General features: G+C 34.3%; 3 protein-coding genes across 4 annotated transcripts in view; all 3 read left to right on the forward strand.

Annotated features, from left to right (window-relative positions):
• Positions 1–5,517, forward strand: part of LOC111453255 (symplekin) — a 15,703-nt gene extending 10,186 nt beyond the window's left edge. For both annotated transcript variants that reach the window (XM_023094289.1, XM_023094290.1), the window contains exons 20-27: positions 657–731; positions 1,303–1,398; positions 1,475–1,555; positions 1,645–1,716; positions 2,385–2,429; positions 2,512–2,595; positions 4,843–4,946; positions 5,023–5,517. In XM_023094289.1, coding sequence (XP_022950057.1) covers positions 657–731; positions 1,303–1,398; positions 1,475–1,555; positions 1,645–1,716; positions 2,385–2,429; positions 2,512–2,595; positions 4,843–4,946; positions 5,023–5,170 — 705 coding nt within the window. In that variant the 3' untranslated portion in view covers positions 5,171–5,517. The remainder of the gene's footprint in view (positions 1–656; positions 732–1,302; positions 1,399–1,474; positions 1,556–1,644; positions 1,717–2,384; positions 2,430–2,511; positions 2,596–4,842; positions 4,947–5,022) is intronic.
• Positions 5,518–9,031: 3,514 nt separating this feature from the next.
• On the forward strand, positions 9,032–10,980 carry LOC111453559 (trihelix transcription factor GT-3b-like). Its single transcript, XM_023094696.1, has 2 exons — positions 9,032–9,476; positions 10,463–10,980. Exons 1-2 carry the CDS (start codon positions 9,195–9,197, stop codon positions 10,931–10,933), a joined length of 753 nt encoding a protein of 250 aa, XP_022950464.1. The 5' UTR covers positions 9,032–9,194; the 3' UTR covers positions 10,934–10,980.
• A 1,642-nt stretch (positions 10,981–12,622) lies between these two features.
• On the forward strand, positions 12,623–15,599 carry LOC111453195 (protein trichome birefringence-like 3). The gene is made up of 6 exons (XM_023094191.1): positions 12,623–12,897; positions 13,002–13,242; positions 13,316–13,487; positions 14,062–14,261; positions 14,356–14,514; positions 15,060–15,599. The coding sequence occupies exons 1-6, from the start codon at positions 12,690–12,692 to the stop codon at positions 15,391–15,393; spliced, it is 1,314 nt and encodes a 437-aa protein (XP_022949959.1). The 5' UTR covers positions 12,623–12,689; the 3' UTR covers positions 15,394–15,599.
• The last annotated feature ends 42 nt before the right edge of the window (positions 15,600–15,641 follow it).

Raw genomic sequence — 15,641 nt, forward strand, 5'->3', positions numbered from 1 at the left:
AAAAAAAAAAAAAAAAAAAAAAAAAAAAAAAAAAAAAAAAAAAAGACCACTTCTCCCAATTTCTACCTTCTGTTTTTACAAAGTTGGAAGGTTTAATGTTGTTTCTTGGCAGATCATCTAACAGTGACAGATGGATGCCCACATAATGCTTTTTTTATTCCATCTGCCCGGGATATTATTTTTTCAATCTTCTATCTCTTTTCTTTGCTTTTTGATAGGCAACATAAGATATTTCAATAATAAGATGAACTATACCTACCATGAATGGATAAAAGAAAACCGGAGATTATAACAAAGCCTTCCAGTTAAGCAATAGGTTGTTAGGACTATGATTTGTGAACGATGTGTAGTAATATTAACACCAGTAGAATGCTTGTATTTAAACTCTTTCACAAAACTTGTCTAAAGAGAGTTCGTCTTTGAAAGTCCGATTGTTTCTTTTTGTCCATAGCACCAGTGGAAAGCTCTGATACATTTATCAATCTTTCCAGTTGCCCTTTGGTATCCTCCGTGTTACTTCTTGATGCTTTCATTTTCTTTCATTTTCAACATTTCCAAATTTCATTGTGACTGCTTTCTATTTATTTTTGTTCTCATGTTGCTTTAAAAATGTTCACAATCAATTGAAATCATCTGATTCATTTTTTTTTTGTTAGGTCATGATGATTTTCCCCCAGATTGTGAATCTTCCAGGTGACAAATTCCAAGCAGCACTTCTGCGGATATTGCAGGTACTTTTCCCCGTTCTTCCTTGCTCGCGTATGTAGCATGGTGTTTACTTTCATGTTTTTCAGGAGAAGAATGTGAACTCCCATCATGAACCTAAAATAGATTTCCGTTTCTAGCTGGGAATATGTTTTATGCCTAATCATTGCAGCATTCAACAGGCAAATATTATTTTCTTTAATTATAAAGCTATTTTCGTTGATGCTTGAAAAGAAAAAAAATTGAATGGACTAGGTATTGATTTTGGGTAAACCAGCAGCATAATCTGCATGCGGTAGAACTATTCAGTTGTTATTTTATCAGCTCGGCTGTGCAATTATCTTTAGTAGATTATTTTTTGTATCCCTTGTTTAGATAACTTTGTTTTTTATGGCAAGCTAAACAGCCAACCATTTATTTTGTCCTCAACCACACTGCGTCTCTTTTCTATAGGAGTGTGACGAGCTCACTAATTGCATTTAGTTTCATACTTCAAAACAAGAGACAGAATGTTTCATGTCAGCAAGTGTTTCCGCCATATAATTGGTCATCGTGTAGGTTCTATATTTATTTAATTTCCTCTAATATCCTACTCAGGGATCATCTCAGTCTGGGCCAGTTCTAAATCCAGCTGAAGTTCTAATTGCTATTCATGGAATTGATCCTGATAGAGATGGAATTCCTCTCAAGAAGGTTTGGCCCTCTTCATTGTCTCTATGTAAAACCTTACCATGTCTCCTTTTTGAACTACTGGTTGCTTCACCTGCAGGTCACAGATGCATGCAATGCTTGCTTTGAGCAGCGTCAAACTTTCACGCAGCAAATCATTGCAAAAGTTTTGAATCAATTGGTTTGTATGATAATGATGAATCTTTCGATAGCATATGAAGACAGTTTTTTTTTTGTTTGAAATGACACCAAGTGGCTTGTCCCGTGCAGGTTGAGCAGATTCCTCTTCCATTATTGTTCATGCGCACAGTATTGCAAGCCATCGGCACTTTTCCATCACTGGTAAGATTATGACTCTCACTCTTTGATCATTAATTCCTGATAAATGAGAATGTATCATTCTTTTTCTTTGGTTGGCAACAGATGACATCTGTCATGGTACTAGGTCAATGTAGAAGTATGATCTGTTATGTATTACATATAAAGATTTCCTTTGTTATGTCTATTCTGTTCAAATCCCCAATTTGATAATGGTTGGGGAAGAGGCCAATTAATTGTTGTTTTTGGCTTTTCTTTTTCCTCGACAAGAGCATGGATTCTGCCCCACTTAAAATGTAAGGTGCTTGTATATTCGGTTTGAGATTGCATCTTTGCATTTCTATAATCCATATTTTTTCCCTTGCACTATCTTAATTAAAAAACTTTAAAAGGTGTGATATGCATTCCCCTAGTCTAATAATATGTTGGACTGAAATGGCTCAAAATTATTGATTGCTCGATTCATCTCAGATAAACCATTTCATTCTCCCTTCTTTTTGTTTCTTCTTCCGTTTCTTTTTAATAAGGATTGAGAGGTCTTGAGACAAAAGATAGGGAAATAAACAACCTAAGGGTCAGGAGAAGCTGGACCCTGCCTAAAAACTATAAAAGCAGCGGCGTCCAATCAATTTCTTTCTCCTTTTCTACAATATCCCATGCACTAATAACATTTTTCGTTTTCTTCTTTACAGGTAGATTTTATAATGGAGATTCTATCTCGTCTTGTTGGCAAGCAGGTCAATATTTTTCCACTTTTAGATTACTTGTGAATGTGAATTAAGTTTTCAACATTCTAAATCTGGCGATGAGCTCTTGCAGATATGGAAATACCCAAAGTTATGGGTAGGCTTCTTGAAGTGTGCTTTCTTGACAAAGCCTCAATCCTTTAATGTGCTGCTTCAGGTGTGTCTTGATAGTAGGCGTTCCTCTATTAACTTCTTCCTGTAATCCCCTATGATTATCTGGTTATTTATTGTTTGTTGAAAACATTGTATTGAGTGCCTTGTTGTCTTGGAAGGGTTTGAGGATGCATCTGAGGTCATGGCTTGACTTATGGGTCCCTGATGGTTGGCCAGTCATCCTCAGGGCAAAGCTTTGGACTTTTTAAGCTTCCCTCCAATCAATGACATCAGTAGGGGTAGGAGCCATTCGGTGTGTGTATTGGATTCCTCACGTGAGTGGTCTGAAATCAGAGAGAAAAAGAACTAACTACTATTTTCCTTACCTGAGGGGATTAGGCTGCGATTCATACCCCTGTCGTTTGCTTTCTGCTAAGTATCCATGTTTGGCTTGTTTATTAACTTCTTGATCCATACGACAATCCTCACTCGGTTCCTTAGCAAAAACCTTGTAGGAGCAAGGTTCCTTGTAAGGGATTCGAAGGATGATGCCAAATCAAGTGAGGGACTTCCATGTGATGGACAAGCTATGTGAAGAAGATCGACTAATTTTCTTAGTTGTTGCTCTGTTGCCCCTATAATGATCATCGAAAGCAATGGAGAGTCTTTTGGTCTATAGTTATTGCTATGGTGGAGAAGTTCCAGTTCAGGTGAGGTGGGTGGTTTTATTCTGCCATGGGAGCGGTGGAGAAGCGTAGTGTTCATGAGGGAAGGATGAAGGGGAGGGACGAGGGTGAAAGAGAACAGATAGATGAGATATCATGAACCGATAGGATTATTTATTGCTTTGATAACAAAACACAATTTCATCCCAAAAGAAGAGCTATAGAAAGATAACCACCAAGAGGCATGAGAGAAAATACATTTACAAGAAAAGCCTCCAGTTATCATTCATAAGAAAGAATTATAGTTGCAAAATGGCTCTCCCTTTAAAAGCTTGACATCTGAACAATTGGAATATCGCGTTAAATATCCTGCATAGTACCCCGTCCAAAATTATTCAGCAGGTTGGCCCAGCATTTATTGAAATAGGAATAAAGAAAGAGAATGTGGCAATGATCTTCGGCAGACTGGTAGAAATTTTGATCCCGCCATTGCTTGATAGGGTTACTGAGAAATCTCTTTAGAGCTCAGGTTAATTAAGTTTTTTCGATCTGAGCGGGACTTAACTTCTCTGGCAGGAGTCTTCTGTTACTGTTGTTGATATCCCCCCTTAAACAAGCTCTTTCCATTACAGTTAAACAAGCTCTTTCCATTAAAGTTAAACAAGCCTTTTCCATTAAAATCCAACTATGGTCCTCCGTCCTAGCATGACAAAGAAGTTATGGTCCTGTGGACTGGGTTCAGAGCGCTTTTTTGATTATGAGTTTAGTTTAGTTGTTGATTTTAGATTAATTAGTATTTTTGATTTAATAGTTACTTGTTTTATTTTTTCTTTCAGGCCATAAATAGACACTTATAGAAATGTAATGGGAGCTTTTAAATATTATTTTGATATAGAACTTTGTTTTAAAGAGTGTTCTCTTAACCTTAGGGATGGATTTCCCTTGTTTAGCCATGGATTTGGCATCATGTCTAATCCTTTGCATCATGGCCTTCCATTAAAAACCAGCTTTTATAGGGTTTGCAGATTCTGGACATTCAGGAGGAGCCTTAAGGTAGTGTTTTACTCCAATATCCCCTTTAAAAGGACCTTAGGAAGTCCCCGAAATTGAAGCTGGCTGGCACAGCGGTAAAAGAAGAGAGCCTTCGAGTAAAGAATCTGCAAGGCCAAATGGTTTTGGGAGGGGTTGAAAATTTTAGTTTCTTTATTCCAAGTGCCTCTTTCAATTCCTTTTATGGCAAGTTTAGAGGTCTCTTAGAGCCTTGAGGGAACTTAGACGAAACGTTCTCCCATCTCCTTTTCTCTTGGATGCTATTAGTAGCTTGGTGGCTGAACCTTTGCGAACTGGAGTTCTTGAAGTCCTTCAAATTGGGCTCTAATGTTGTAGTTTGCTCTAGGATATTAAAGGATGCTGCAGCAGTAGGACTAGGAGCATGGTTCAATATTTGAGATATATTGTATCGATCATCGACGAAATCTCTAAAAGGCTTCCATCTATTGTAAAATCGAAACAATGATCTCGACCATTGGTTGAGACCTTCTATAAAAGGTTGATTTGACAATATATTTATATGATATGTACTACATTCTACAAATGAATTACACGAAAGCAACGTCCTTATTATCGACTTTCATGTGCTCTTTCAGCTACCACCAGCACAGCTCGAAAATGCATTAAACAAAACTGCAGCACTAAAGGCACCTTTGGTTGCTCATGCTAGCCAACCGAACATCCGATCGACACTCCCAAGGTTGCATAACTACGGCAATTTCATAGTACTTCTTTGCTTCCTATGTTAATCAGACAGATTTGCTTTTCATTTTCAGGGCTGTATTGACTGTTCTAGGGATTGCCTTGGATGCTCAAAATACAAGCCAGGTGCAATCGAGTCAGGCTAACACGGTCGATTCAGGTAACTCGGAGAAAGAGGTTACAGTCCAAGACAAATCTAAAGAATCATCTGTAGCCAGTTGACGGATTGGGATTGATCTTTCTCAGCCATGTTCTTCAAGTTCCATGCTTTCTCACAGACAAGATTTTGACGCAACAGGCTTTCCTTCTTAAAGGTCAGAAGTGAGAAGGGTAAACATGATTCCTTTGGATTTGCTTCCTTCCAAGTTACAAAAATCACATCAAGACCCTATAAAAGCTGTGGCATAGGTAGAGAGTACTCATTGTATTATGTGTGGGGAAGTGCATTGCTCTAAGATTGTAATAGCAAGAGAGTTCTATACACTTGTTGCAAGAAATTTACACAATTTGAAATCCTAACTTCATGAAAGCATTTAAATCAAAACTTAGATAATCTTTGTTGCATCAAAGTTAGATAATTGAAAGTGTGTTTAATAGTCACCACCACCACCTGATCCGAAAATAAAACTATTAGAATTCATAAGTTTTGAGGTTGTTTTTGTTCGTATCGATTTTTTAATACTATGTAAGGCATATACTAACATCAATTACAACAGTCCACTCGAGCATAGTTTAATGATTTACTCTTTTTGTCGATGTTGAACTCATGTCAACGTGGTTGTGGATTCAGCATTGTGTTCATAATGAACATAACGAAATCTATCTCAAGTCCACTCGAGCATATAATGAACATAATTTTAATAAAATTAAGTTTCCCATATTTGGGCCTGGGCTTCAGCATTGTTTTCGACAAGGCTGAAGTTCTTATACACAATGGGCCTTGGCTCCACATTATGCTGAATAGTGGGCCGGGATCCTACACTTCGCTACTTCGGGCCCACGTCCCCTATCGTAGGAAATTGTTTTCGATTTTTATTTTTATTTTAATAAAAATATATGTTTGGTTAATCTTCTCTTTTTTTTAAAAAAAAAATATATATATATATTTATGAGCTTGGAAATAACCATGGAGTTGAGACTAATTAAGTTAGAATTTTAGGTTTGAGACATGTTTTCTCTCTCTCTTAAATGTGTGTGTATATATATATATATATATATATATATATATATATAAATTTTTTTGTTTTAAATGGTTTAATAATTTAAAAAATATTTAAGTCAATGAGAATGAGAACGGAGCGGGTGCGCAGCTACATGAATCTCTTCGTTTCTAGTTTTTGGAATGGAAGCTAAAATGTCTTTTAGTTCTCCTTGAAAAGTTGGTTCAAGACTTGATAATCCCGCATGTGAATAGGAAGATCGGGCACAGTTTGAGTCGTACCACCCATCCTACCCTACCACTTATAGGTAGTTGTGAGCCCTATAGCCACCGCTTGACCACTCTCTCCTTCTCGAGTTGAACCATAGTGGGGAAGTTCCCATTAGACAACATCTACCTAAGAAAAGAAATTGTATCCGATCAAGGATGGACATAAACTATAAATTAATATTTGTGTTAAACCTATTGAATCTTATTTTAAAATTTATGAGATCTATTGTATATAATTTTTTCTTTTAATTTACGTCTTAACTTTTAAATTTAATATTTAATTTTAAAAATTATAATAGAGTGTTCTCTATTCAAATTTTCACAGATAACTATTTTTTAAAATTAGAATTAAAATTTATATAATTATCAAAACTTAATTATTTAATTATGTTCCTTCCTTGTCTACTCGTAATATAATTGTTATATGTTTTATAAATTCTCTCCAATTTTCGAAATTTTATTCATGGAGACAGTTACTAATAATCACTCGATACAAATTCGATGTACTTTTATAATTTCTCTCTTGTACAATTTGTTAGGTAACACAGATCTGAACAGTGCTAGCACGAGTTGACGACGAAAACATCTGCTGTAGGGTATCCCACACCTCCTTGGAATTAGTAGCAGCAACCACATCATAAAGGATCTCTTCAGACATGGAGGAGAGAAGGCCGCTAAGGACCTGTTGATCCTGATCATACCACTTATCATAGGTCGGATTAGAGACCAGATCAGCACCAGCAACAGTTGAGGAAGGGACCAACTTGGCAGGTGCGACAATAGTGCCATCAAGGTAGCCCATAAGCTTCATACTCCGTAGGTAGGAGAGCAGCTGGGCACGCCATATGATGAAGTTATTTTTGGTGAGACGGATTGTGACAGCGTGGTGAAGAGGGATTGGGCCAAAGGTCAATACCATAGTAGTTGAGATCACGTTGGAGATGGTGGATGAGGACAGAGAGGATAGGATAAATATTGTTAATGAATAAAGTTTAGCTCTATACTATGTTAGGTTGAATGTTACTGTGACACATATGGGTCACGGTATTTATATATGTGTATAATAAGGATTAACAAATCATGAAATCATAGATTTGGTAACAAACCAGTAAATCATAGATGTGGTTATAAACCAAGAAATCATAGATTCTCTTGATTGGTAATCAGTAGATTATCTTAATGTTTAACACATTCAACTTTATATTGTGTCAGATTCCTCAAATAATTTCTTCACGTCGATCCACGATAATTAAAGCCTAACTTGGAATCAAACAAACAATCTGTCACAATCGACGACTAATCGACATCGAGACCGATTAAACTATATATAAAAAAGAGTATAAAATATTCAACGATTTTCTACCTAAATTGTCAAATATAGTTCTCATTTAGGCCGGTTTTTGGCCTCAATAATTAAAAAATAAAGTCAAATGTTCAAACGAATTCTCATTTCAATCAAAGAATTCCAAGAAAAATATTGACGTGCTTGAATTCAAAAATTGTTCATCATTACAACTAAAAAGGTTGTCTATTTATATAAAATTTTAGTTGTCGATTCAAATTAATAATAATGTTGAAAATAAAAATTTAGAGATTGTAACTTTATTATCATAAACATTCGGTAGGAGAATAAAATAATTTAAATTCATATACATTCAAAATCATAAATAATTATTTATTTGAATACTTTTTTTTTAAGTATTTATTTGATTAAGAAATTGGGCATTGGCGTGGAGGAATATCTCTAATTATTATTTTTCTACTTTCCTCTATATAATGAGTATAAACAACAGTAGCTTTAATATAATATTCTTTATTTAAACATTTTTATATAACAGCTTTAAATTTTATTTAGTAAAAATTCAAACGTGTTAGATATTTATAAAGTAGACTGAATAAACCTATTGATGGTCGAGGTGAAATTTCAGCTTCTGACTCTCGGTTAATTGAATCCCCCGCTCTTGGTATTATTTCGAGACATTCCGTATATGAGCCTCTTCAAACAAGACTTATTGCTATTGATTCGATGATTCTTATCGAGCGTTGTCAGCGAGAATTAATTATTGGGGACAGACAGAGTGGTAAAACTGCAGGAGCCACCGATACAATTCTCAATCAATAGGAGCAAAATGTAATAATTTTAAAATTTTTAAAATTGGTAGACTCTAAAATATGGAAAAGACATCATTTAAAAACTAAATATATATATATATATATATATATATATAACTCAGCTCGCGGATTAAAATAGCTCATTTTATTGTATATAATATAAACATAATTTAGCTCGATAATTAAAATAACTCCTTTTTTGTGAAATTATATATAATATAAATATAATTCAACCGAACCCACTACTTCAAATCGAAAAAATGAAACATAAATTAATTTAAACATCTATTAGTCAAAATATAAAATTAATAGAATTGTATTAATTAAAACTAAACTATCACAAATTATTCCTTTCATGAAATTCTACATAATTATTAATTCTTTAAATAATTTGAAAAAAAAAATCAGTTAAAATTATATATATATAATTAGGTGTGTCGTCCATTAAATTTTATTGTAAGCGTGACGACATGTCGACGAAATAGATGACACATAAGAAAATCGCGTGAAAGGATAAAGACGCTATATCGCACTGCACAAAAACAAACTCTCTCTCTCTCTCTCTCTTTCTCACTCATCTTTGTACGCTTTCATACGCCGATGAATTGACGTACCAAATCGTCCTTCTCCAATCTCTCTCTCTCCGCGGGGCGATCTTTCTTTCAAAAAGCGGAGATCGACGAACCGGATCTCTCTGCGATTGCGATGGAGAATTGTGATCGCCGTGCTTTTCTTCATCGGCGGACGAATCGGATCGGCGTCAATGCGGAGGCAGAGGCGGCGGCGGCGGATAGGTTTCCGGCGTGGAGCGTACCGGAGACGAAGGAACTGCTTGCGATAAGAGAGGCGCTGGATAGAAGGTTCTCGGAAATGAAACAGAATAGGATGCTTTGGATTTCGGTGGCCGGCAAGATGAAGGCGAAAGGCTTTAATCGGAACGACGAGCAGTGCAAGTGCAAGTGGAAAAACCTCGTCACGCGCTATAAGGTAATGGATCTTTTGGTGAGCGCGTGATTTTCTTTTAGGGTTTTTGGTAACCGCCAAGGGATATTATCAAAATATTTATTCTTTTACAATTTTTAAAATTATTAATTTTATTCACTAATTTACATTTTTTTTTATTATTATTAAGAATTACTATACACTAAATTAAAATTTCTTTACCATTCCAAGTGGATGTTTATTGAAATTGATGTTATATTTTTTATTTTTGAAAATTGGGTTTGTTTTTCACATTATAATCTAAATTTAAATATATTAACAATATTATAATTATTGAAGTTTTCCATTAATATATAAATTACCAAGAAATTAACTTATAAAACATATTTGTTTTAAATAAGAATTAAATAAAACAAAAAATATTATCAAAACACAGTTATAAATAAAAATGTGAATATTTTTAGAACCATTCAAAATTTGAGGTTAATCAGGTGGAATTACCAAAAAAACCAAGGTGAATTTTTAGGAGTTTTCAAACATTCAACCCAACCTAAGTCAGGAAGAAAAAAATTAACCCAATCAAATATTTATGATTTAGATTGAGTAGTCTAGGTTAGTTAGGTTATTGGGTTATATGAACTGTGTAGTCTAGGTTAGTTGTGTTACCGGGTTGCTGAGTTATATGAACTGAGTAGTCTAGGTTAGTTGTGTTATCGGGTTACTGGGTTATATGAACTGAGTAGTCTAAGTTAGTTGTGTTACTGGATTATATGACCTGAGTAGTCTAGGTTAGTTGTGTTATTGGGTTATATGAACCGAGTAATCTTCTAAGTTAGTTGTGTTATTGGGTTATATGAACGCTCTTAGAGAGACATCATTTACCTTTAAATATGAATAGAGAACTTATTATCAAAGGTGGGTTCGAGAGGCAGGAGTTCAAATCCTCCTCCTGACTCTGACCCCACATGTTTTTGAACTAAAAAAAATACGAACACAAAGATTTTGACTTGTACTTTCTGTTTTATATATAGGGGTGTGAAACTATGGATCCTAAAGCTTTCAAGCAACAATTTCCATTTTACGACGATCTCCACGCCATTTTCACCGCAAGGATGCAAAAGAATTGGTGGATCGAACCCGAAAACCGAGCGAAAGACTCGAAAAGGAAAGCCACGATTGAGCGGTTGTCTAGCGAGGACCCGAAAAGGGGAAAAAGGAGGAGAGAAGAAGATGAGAGAAGCAATTTGAAGGAAATAATGAAGGGGTTTGTGGAAAGAGAGAAGGAAATGGAGAGGCAATGGAGAGAAGCGTTTAGGGTTAGAGAGGAAGAGAGAAGGTTGAAGGAGAAGGAATGGAGGATGAAAATGGAAGGTCTAGAGAGAGAGAAGATGATGACGTGGATAATGTGGAGAGAGAAAGATGCTGAGAGGAGAGAGAGAGAGGAAGCAAGGGCTTTGAACACTCATGCTTTCATCTCTGCCTTGTTAAGGAGCTTCACATAATTAATTACTATATTAATTTAATAATTTAACGTTGAGATGTTGTTGTCGATGAATTTATTTATTTTTTTTTAATAATGGTAGATTAATTTGTGTTTGTTTGTGAATTTTTAATATTTTTTATATTATATTGAATAATTATAAATTGCGAATAAATAAAAATAATTAAAAAAAAAAAAAAAAAGTTAGCAACGGATAACTCAACCCGAAGGTTGGGTTGGGTTGAATTGTGAAAATTTCAACTCAAAAATAGAGAGTTTAGTTGAGTTGTGAAAATTCAAACTCGAAAATAGAGAGTTGGGTTGAATTGTGAAAATCCCAACCCGAAAATAGAGGGTTGGGTTGGGTTGTGAAAATTTTTTGGTCGGGTTGGGTACCCAATCCAACCAGCCTGAACTTTTGAGTTGGGTTAAAAAAATCCTCCCAACCCAATCCAACTCGACCCAACCCGAACCATGTACACCCCTAAAGCTTGAAGGTATGTCTTTCCTCGTCCTCTAATATCATTTTACAATTTAATCATATTGTTTTTAAAAATATTAATCTATAAAATAGGCTTAATTAACTTATAAAAAATATTTTAATCATTGTTGTTAATGACTTAATTCATAGATCTTGATGATCTTCTATCTATTTTGTTTTTGACAACCGTTTAATAATATATTCTTCTATTTCAAGGGCTCCACACGTCTTAATGTCGTTATTGGATTGAGACGTCATATATATTAAATTTTTTATTATAATTTTTTAATAAAAACAACCCGACAACCTAACCCAACACAAAAATAAAGGATTGGGTTGTGAACTCTATTCGGGTTGTTCTGACCAATCAAACTGATCGATTTAAAAGATTTCTCCTTGTATATATATTTTTTTTCTTCCTCTAATATTATTATTTATTTATTTATTTATTTATTTGCTACTTAAATAAAATAACAATAAATTATTAATAAATGGAATCAAATTAGAAATAAAATACGCATTTATTTTTCCTTCAACTTTAATATTAATCATTAATAGTTAAATTTAAATTACGTGTAAAAGTCACAAAGATATCAATTAAAGTAATAAAGAAAACGATAAATTTGAAATCAAATCAAATCAAGTGTATCATTAACACCAATAAACAATATTTCCAGAAATTAATTATAAATCCTCAAATTTTACTTTAAAAAAAATTCAATTACTAAACTAAAAAAAACTCCAAAGCTCGGGTAACAGTCCAAGCCTACCACTAACAAATATTGTTTGCTTTGGCTCGTTACATATCATCCTCTGCTTCACGATTTTAAAATACGTCTATTATGGAGAGAATCTAGTCCTATTCTAACTAGTGTCTCACATGGTCCGGTGACTATTTTTTATACCATTTGTAATAGTACAAGCCCATTACTAATAGATATTGTCCGCTTTAGTCGGTTACGTATGGTCTTCAGTATCACGATTTTAAAAACGCATTTATTAGGGAGAGACTTTCATACCTTCATAAGGCATGATTCGTTCCCTTCTATAATTGATGTCGGATCTCACGCGTTCCCTTTTATCACGAGAAGCTCGAGACATTAGCCTCTCAACCCACCCACCTCACTCCTCTAATTAACCTAATAAAACTCAAAGCCAACCACACATTCCTTTAGCTTCACTCCTACTCCAAACACACACACACACACACCCATAAAATATTACCTTAAAATCTCCTAAAATATCCTCCAACTTCTCTTCATTCTCCTCGTGCTACCTCTTCTATGCTTCTTACTTCATGAGCTTGTCGGCGTCGTTCCCCTCCGCCCTAATGACGTCGAAATGCCCTATCACCCGACTCAAGCCTCGTCTCCCCTTCCTCACCGTCGTCCTCTGCGCCTTCTCCTTCCTCGCTCTCTTCTACACCGAGCGCATAACTTTCTTCTCCTCCATTTCCATTTTCAAACTCAAGTCATGCCCTCGAAAACCCGCCTCCTCGAAAACAAGTAGGTTTAATTTTATCATCTATTCTAACTTAGAGCGGCCAAGGCGATTGTCTCCTTCCTCCCTACTTCTTTCCGTCATTGAAATTGTTGTTTTTGTATTGAAGGGGAGAAGCCGATGGCGGAGGAGCGATCGACAAACCCGTTAACGGACGACCGATTTGAATTCGACCCGAAGGAGTGCAACATAGCGAACGGGAAGTGGGTTTTTAACCGGTCGATGAAGCCATTGTACACAGACCGGTCGTGCCCGTATCTAGACCGGCAAGTGTCGTGCGTTAAGAACGGGCGGGAGGATTCCGATTACCGGCAGTGGGAGTGGCAGCCGGAGGATTGCACATTGCCAAGGTTGGAGGTGAATTAGTAGATTTGAAAGAGTAATTGAACCAATAAATTAATGGAATTAGGGTTTGGATGACAGATTTAACGCAGAGATTGCTTTGAACAAGGTGAGGGGCAAGAGGGTGATGTTCGTCGGAGATTCGCTGCAGCGCGGCCAGTGGCAGTCGTTTGTTTGTATGGTTGAGTGGATGATTCCGGCGGACAAGAAATCTCTCAACCGAGGCTCATTTCTCTCTGTTTTTACCGCTAAGGTAATTTATTTATTTATTATTATTATTTTTTTTAATTTCTTCCCATGAAATTTAAATTTTTTTAAAAATATATTTTTTTTATTCATCATTTAGAGAGAAAAAAAAACTTTAATTATAATATTTAGAGGGAATTTTAGGGAGCAAGGCACTTGAGATTTACTTCTTAATCAAGTTTAAGAATGTGTTAATTAAGAAATGATTCTCTCTTTGAAAATAATAAATTAAATTTAAGTTAAAAGTTATATATATTTTTATTCTAATTTTTCGATTTTATCCTAAAGTTTTATAATTTCTACGCTATTTCGATTTCAACTAATTTATCGACTAATTTTAGTTAAAAATAATGTTAAAATCATAGTAAACTCTCAAATTTTAATAATATCTCTTAAATTAAATTTTTATTCTTCATTGTTTTGATGTGTTAAAAAAAATAAAAAATTAATTGATTTATTTGATATAAATTTAAATTCTAATTAAACTACGAGTTTTATGTGTTTGGTATATTGGTATAAAATCGAAAATTTAACATTTATTTTGTTTTCAATTTTTTTTATGATGGTCGGTGTACTTTTAGGAATATAATGCTACTATTGAGTTCTATTGGGCTCCGTTTCTAGTGCACTCAAATTCGGACAATCCGATCATTGGAGATCCAAAACAAAGAATATTAAGAGTAGACTCAGTTGCTAACCATTCTAAACATTGGACGAATGTCGATATTCTTGTCTTCAATTCTTATGTTTGGTGGATGAGTGTCGCTAAAATTAAATCTTTGTAAGTTCTCTTTCATATATTTTATTGTTATTATGACGTGTGAAACTAAACTCAAAACTTACGAGTATAAATGTAATACTTTGAAAATACACAGATGGGGATCGTTCGAGAACGGAGAAGAAGGGTACGTAGAATTTGATACACCAATTGCTTATACAATGGGAATGAAGACTTGGGCCAATTGGGTTGACTCTAATGTTAATCCAAATATGACACGTGTCTTCTTTACCACTATGTCTCCTACTCATACGAGGTATTTTTCATCTTTTTTTAATTTATTTCTCTTTCTTAAATACTACATTTTTAAAAATATTATATTTAGAGAGAATTTTTTTTTAATGTAATAAATTAATAAAAATATTATTAAATTTTTGTCTAAAAATAATACCCTTAAAATTAAAAAAATAATAATAATAATAAATATTGTTAGTTTCTAAATAAAAACTTTTAAAAAAATAGGTTTAAATTTTTTTAATGTTTTCAAAAATGTTCTTTTAACTCTCAAAAGTCGAAAATACATTTTATTTTTCAAAAGTTTTATTAAGACATTTAAACTTTTTAAAAAATTTTCAAAAACACTTTTAAATTTTTTTAAAAATTCAAAAAAAATATTTATCATTAATGCCATTTTTTAAAAACTTTTCACAGCGTTTATAAATAATTTAGTAAAATTTTTTGAATTTTTATAAAAATTTAAGATCTACTTTTAAAATGTTAATAGTATTTTTAATTTAATTTGATGTTCTATAAATTCATAAGTTTTAAAAAATATATAATAAATTATTTATGATTGAACAGAAGCATGGATTGGGGGAGAGTGAATGGGAGCAAATGCTTCAACGAAACAAAGCCGATTAGAAACAGAAACTTCTGGGGGAGTGGCTCCGACAAAGGAATGATGAGTGTGGTCTCCAAAATAGTGAACAAAATGAAGGTTCCGGTCACATTCATCAACATCACCCAGCTTTCCGACTACAGAATCGACGCCCATTCCTCCATCTTCACCGAAACCAGCGGCAAGCTGCTGACGGCGGAGCAGAAGGCCGACCCTCTCCGCCACGCCGACTGCATCCACTGGTGCCTCCCCGGCGTCCCCGATACTTGGAATCAAATCCTTTTCGCACATTTGTAGCAATATAAACCAACAATGTACCAAATCTGTAGCAATATAAACCAACAATGTACCAAATCTTGAAAAGAAATGAGATTTCAATTGTGCAACAAATCTATTAGAACCTATCATCAAGTATTAAACATCTAAACATGATACATGATATATGTTTATAACCATTATCCATTCGATAATGTCAGTTAACAGTAGGCATCATTTCAATACAGTAGCATACACGTGCGATGACACTAGATATGATGTCAGTTTTG

The sequence above is a fragment of the Cucurbita moschata genome, unplaced genomic scaffold (assembly GCF_002738365.1).
Source record: "Cucurbita moschata cultivar Rifu unplaced genomic scaffold, Cmos_1.0 Cmo_Scf00015, whole genome shotgun sequence".
Classification (NCBI taxonomy): Eukaryota; Viridiplantae; Streptophyta; class Magnoliopsida; order Cucurbitales; family Cucurbitaceae; genus Cucurbita; species Cucurbita moschata.